Genomic DNA, 6,000 nt, shown 5'->3' with positions numbered 1-6,000 from the left:
TAGTTAAATTAGCTATATTTTAAATAACTCCTTTAGTGTGTGTCTTACTATAGATAAGCAACCAATACTGTGGTGAGAGCTGGAGGTACTATTTGAAGTAGGAGTACAAATAATATGGATCTTCAGCCTTAACAGATATGAAATATTAGCAAAAAGCTTCTACAGACACTTTGTAGATGCAACAAAATTTGAGCAAACCACTGACAGTCAAACACAACCCAGTGCTAATTCTGAGAAACTTGGTGGTTCATTTCAAGCAATTCACACAGTCCTGAAGATACCTCAAAAACTTTGTCTTTTTCTGTTCCTCTCCCAGCTTGCTGAGTATTGGCCTTCCCTTTGTTCTCCCATCCAATCTTGATATTCTTTGTGGAAAAGCTCTCTACAGCTCTTCCTTTTTGGTGCAGTGTTCACTATCTCTCTAGTTCACTGACTGTCTTTTCACTTCTTGACTGAAAACATCTCTTTCTCCATTACCTATGCCTCTTAATTTATTTCACTCTGCTGTTACTTATTTTTTTAAAATTGTATTACATGTTTAATTCTGAAAAATGTTTTAGGAAAGAGTTTGTATGAAAGTGAGCACAAAATGAAGTTATGTGTCTTTGTTGTGTGCAGCCAGTGTGCCCACCCCACAAATGTTTATCTCCTCTATACCTTTGAAGTTGGTGTGGCAAAAATAAAACATCACATGCTAAATCTGTGTTTGCTGCTGTCCAAGATTATTTGAATAAGTCACCTCTATATTGCTGTGGCTGACATCAAAGCTATTCAATTTAGGAAAAAAACTGAAGTACAAATGACAGCATCTGATTGCTAATTTATTTTTAGGTGATCCAAGACTTGCAGCAAAATGTTTCTTTTTTATCATATCTGTCAGTGTTTATGGAAAACATCCGTGGGGAGGCAAGACATAACCAGTAAGATATAGCAACATTTCAAACTCTACAGTATGGAGGATCATAGAAGAAACTTGAATGCCTCAGAACATTTCTGTAGTCCAAAGTATTGGACATTTCTGTAAAAGGGTGACTGCTCTTAGGAAAAAAAGATTACAAAACCAATGAAGTGCTCTTACAAAAATCTATACAATATACTTGTGAAAGTGCACCTCATTACTGGGTAAGACAGATAATTCTTCAATGTAAAAAAACACACTGCAGTGCAGGCTGTGAAGATATATAGATTGCACAGACCAAAAGGAAATTTTATGTGAGATGAACAAATAGAGTCTGTGCTTTGCTCTTTTTCCCATGAAGGTTTCTGTTATAAGGAGGTATTGATGCAATTATATGTGTGAAGCTGGTTTTTAAATGCTGAATTTTGTACATTATGTGGAACAGATTTTAATCCCACCTTGTTTTGATTGCTTGAAGAGAGCAATGCTGTTTTTAACAGAAAGTGGTTTATTTGGGACAGTTTACTTGAAAATACGTTTCACTGGGTTTGGGAGGAATTAATGAAAGGACCATAGAAGTGCTTTAACAAATAGGGTATTTCAATCTTTCAAATGTAGAAGAAAATAAAGTCTATAGCTTATTTTGGAAGGCATAAAAGTAGTTCCACTGCTTTCTGTATTCTTGGGGTAAGTATTTAGAACAATACATTAAAATATGCTTGTGGGACTGCTATTAAGACTTAGTTGGATAAACTTGATTGAAAGCTTAACTTTTCCATGTCATTACAATTTTCTAAAAATGCACAACAATCAATACATGATACATTTAGAGAGCAAAAGGAAAAAAATCACACACATTACTGAAATAACACAAGTTGGATGTGGATGTTGCAGTTGAAACATACAATACCATACACATTTTGTTTGTTTGTTCACTACAGTTGAGATATTGAATTTTGCATGAAACACCACTTCTCTGGAACACTGACTCCATGTAGCATTTAGCATATGCTCAAAGTTCTGAAATAACCAAATACAATGCCTTTGGAAAACTATCTTTATTAAAGGTAATAAAGTCATGTTTTATGAATCTTCTTGACTATGAAGTAAGTTAGTCCAAAGATACCAGATACATACACCCTTCATTAAGAATCATGTAGCACCAACTAATAACATCCATTGTAAAAATCCCCTCCCCAAAAAAGTTTATTTGGAGGGTTTAATTATTTCTTGAATTGTTTCTCCTGGATTTAGGCCATACATTAACACGCCTTCCTTTATGCCTGCCCACACCATCCGCTTGGTGGTGAATCGTGCTGTCCATTCTCCAGTTTTGCTGACAACTATAACTCCTCCCCGTCCATGGACTCTCTTCTCCATATAGTGAAGAGCAGAATCTGCAGCTTCCTCTGGAGTTTTACCTAGTGTCAGGAGCACATCTGATTAGCTATTTATACACACAGTACAAAAATATAAAGACCATTAGTAGTATACTTTAAACTTTGACATTATTTATTGGCTTTCCTTTTACCTTCAGGAATAAAAGTAACACACTGAAAAGTTTCAGAGTGGTATCTGTGTTAGTCTGTATCAGCAAAAACAGCGAGGAGTCCTTGTGGCACCTTAGAGACTAACAAATTTATTTGGGCATAAGCTTTCGTGGACTAGAACCCACTTCATCCGATCTGTGGAGTGGAAAATACAGGAGCAGGTATAAATACATGAAAGGATGGGAGTTGCCTTACCAAGTGTAAGGTCAGTCTAACGAGACAACTCAATTAACAGCAGGATACCAAGGGAGGAAAAATAACTTTTGAAGTGGTAAGAGAGTGGCCCATTTCAGACAGTTGACAAGAAAGTGTGAGCAACAGTAGGGGGAAATTAGTATTGGGGAAATTTCAATGAGGTTTAGGCTATGTAATGACCCAACCACTCCCAGTCTTTATTCGGGCCTAATATGATGGTATCCAGTTTGCAAATTAATTCCAGTTCTGCAGTTTCACGTTGGAGACTGTTTTTGAATTTTTGTTGTTGAAGAATTGCCACTTTTAGGTCTGTTATTGAGTGACCAGAGAGATTGAAGTTTTCTCCTACTGATTGAATTAGCTGCATGAAAATACAGTGCACAAAAAAGAATAATTTAATCAATTTGCTAGAAATGGATTTTGATGGTGTTCATTTTTCAATTGGTCTGCAACACCTCAGAAGGGTAAAATGCTTATCAATCAGATTTCTCCAAAGTTCATCTTATGTACATGAAATATGATGTAGAAAAAGTATTTTGCTCAAACCTCCACTTTACTTCCTGTTTGTTTTTCCTTTCCAACCCATGGTCTGGGACCCCCATTCTGGAATTGTTTCACACTCCTACTGAGCTCAGTGAGAACTCAGTCAATGCGTGAGTGAATGCATGCTCAAATTGTACATTATTTGGGGCAAGGATGGTCTTTTATCTAAGCTTGGAAAGGGCCCAGCATGTTGTATGTTGTAGCTAGTACTGCAAACATAATAATTAGTAATTGAATTATTGGTGTGTAACATAACTAGTCCGTGACAGGGGAAATCTACAGCACCATCATATACAAAGCATGGGGAATTTTAGTGGGCGCCCAATTTTGTCTCACTTCCCTTGCTTTTGATCAATGTTAAGCCTCTCAGAAAAGTACAAACTCTTCAGAAAGCCTCAACTCTCCTTCTGTTTTATTGAAACAAGGGGAAAAATTGTTAGGAACAGGCTCTTCTCATACATGCATCACACACATATTCATAGTACAGCTTAGAGGTAGCAAACAGTGTCTAGGGTAAATCAAGGAGATGTGAACTGCATAAAATATCCCAAACAGGCCAAATATCAGCTTCATTTGAGGAGTGAAAATTCTTCTAATTGCTATCCAAACATATTTGGCTCTGAATCCTGCCATCAATACTGGAATCCCTGAGCCTATCAAGTACTTCTCCCTAACAGGCCCTGGATCCTTATCTGAGCAGATTTTCTGGAAGGGGATAGGAAGTGCTTACTAGATTGCAGTGCCCCGCTATCATTTGGAGTTAGATGCTATCCCACCCCGTTTCCTTGGATCTTTGCCTGTTGAAATTTTGGGAGGGATGTCAATGGTAAAGCTACTACTTTAACCTCAAGGTATCAAAGATCTCTTCTGGGAAGCAGGAGGCTGCACATCCTTTATTTAGACAACCAGAATGACTTGCAAAGCTGCTAGGAAGATTTTAGCTCCAAGCTAAGAAAAGGTGAGGAAGATTTCAGGGCACTTGGATTTTCAGCAGCAGCATAACAATAATGTTCTCTGGATGGACAACCACCTCCCACCATCCAAAAGAGACATGTTGAGGACTTGGAGGTAGTGACCTTACCATGCAGCCCACTCAAAGATTCAAGATGGGGTGAGTGAACATTGGGACTTCTGATCCTGAAAGATACAGTTATTAGAGAACTAGCCAGTCCAAATACAGCACAGCTGAGAAGGAGTTTGGGGATATTTAATATACTGCGTAGCATACTCCTCCCTAGAAGACTTGAAAAGGAAGAGATACCATGGAGGACTTAATGGGGTTGGGTATTGGAGTCTTCACAGCTGATAGGAGAAATGTATCTAGGACAGTATGTGTTTCTTACCAGTTGCAAAGCTGAAACATTGAATGATGCAACTGAAGAGGGGAATCAGTGCTTTTAGACATTTATTTTTGTTCCCTTACTATAGCATCCATCTGCTTTATACAAGTTTTAATTCAGATCTGTCTTAGGGTCTTTTTAAAAAAAAAAACCCTGTTCAACTTGCATTACAGTATATCAGTGGTAAGAGAATAATTCCCACAACTCCCACTCCTACCCAACCATGCTGAAGATATTCACAGAGGCATCTCTCTTAATGTTCATTTGAGGCTTATCTCTTAATGAATGCCAAAGGACAGGGATCCCTCACCCTGGTTTCTTATTGCAAACAGCCTTCATGTGCACCACTGGCACGTTCAACACCAAGTACTTTTGTGACTGGGGTCCTAGTAGGGAGCCAGCTGTGGTCACTCAGTTAGGGTGAACTGCAAAGAATGGGGCAGACAATCCTCATAAAGCTGGTGGATACTCCAATACTTAGATTTACCAAGCCAGCATAAAACCTCACTGGTTACTCAGAAGTCCAAAAAACACAGTTTCCTTAAAGTGATCCAACCTCAGGCCTTCATCCAGTTACTCACCTCAAATATGATGAACATTTCTGTAAATCATATTTCATCATATAAAAGAAAAGGTTCTACCAATCCCAAAGGATCGGACACATGACCTCCCAGGTTATTGAATATTCCAGATCTTACCCAAATACACACTACAGCCAACTCTTATTAATTAAACTAAAATGTATTAAAACACAAAAGAGAGAGACTATGGTTAAAAGATCAATATACATACAAACATGAGTTTAATTCAGAGGTGCAGATTCATAGCAGAGATGGGGAGCTTTGTAATTGCAAAGTGTGCTTTCAGAAATAGTTCATAGGTTATAGTCCAATGTCCAAATATCATATTCAGGGTGCACCAGCATAACTGGTCTTGTGACTCAAACTTCCCCCAATGAAGCCTAAGCAGATCTGAGATAACAGAATCAGGATCCAAGGGGTTTTTTACATAGTGTTCTAGCATCCTCTTGACCACACAGTCCTGGTTAAACAATAGGCTTTTGATGTAACCTTTTGCTTTCTAAACACCACCAGTAATTAGTTACATAAATTAACATAGGGCATTAGGCAGTCTATTACAAACTTCAAAGAGACATATAGACAATGACATTATTTTACCCAAGATTTATCCAAATGTTAATATTCCCTTTTGATCTCTGAATCAATAGTTACAGTGACAGTTCGGAACTGTCCCTTTATGGGTAGCATCTAAGATACACAAAATTAGTATTACTTCTAACAACATGGGTTTGCATTTCAAAGTTCTAGCCTATTTAGCATGAATGGCCCTAATTATCATTTGCATACCTTTCTAACATGACTTTAAAGGTGGGCTTTAGGTCATTCGGCCTGCAAGTTGTTTAACCCTTTCTAGTGTCACAACTTTATTTACAGCATGATTTATAAATGTTCCA

General features: G+C 37.7%; 1 protein-coding gene across 8 annotated transcripts in view; it reads right to left on the bottom strand.

Annotated features, from left to right (window-relative positions):
- Positions 1-655: 655 nt before the first annotated feature.
- Positions 656-6,000, bottom strand: part of LOC123366530 (isoaspartyl peptidase/L-asparaginase-like) — a 231,610-nt gene continuing 226,265 nt past the window's right edge. For 4 of the 8 annotated variants that reach the window (XM_045010098.1, XM_045010094.1, XM_045010096.1 and 1 more), the window contains one exon: positions 656-2,319. In XM_045010098.1, the coding sequence (XP_044866033.1) occupies positions 2,105-2,319 (215 nt within the window). In that variant the 3' untranslated portion in view covers positions 656-2,104. Of the gene's footprint in view, positions 2,320-2,429; positions 2,584-6,000 lie in introns of all 8 variants that reach the window. The other 4 variants (XM_045010097.1, XM_045010099.1, XR_006578119.1 and 1 more) reach the window with 3 other exon arrangements.

This window comes from Mauremys mutica, chromosome 3 (genome assembly GCF_020497125.1).
Source record: "Mauremys mutica isolate MM-2020 ecotype Southern chromosome 3, ASM2049712v1, whole genome shotgun sequence".
In the NCBI taxonomy this organism is placed as follows: domain Eukaryota; kingdom Metazoa; phylum Chordata; order Testudines; family Geoemydidae; genus Mauremys; species Mauremys mutica.
Note: the sequence above shows the minus strand (reverse complement) of the source record. Positions and strands in the feature narration are given on the sequence as shown.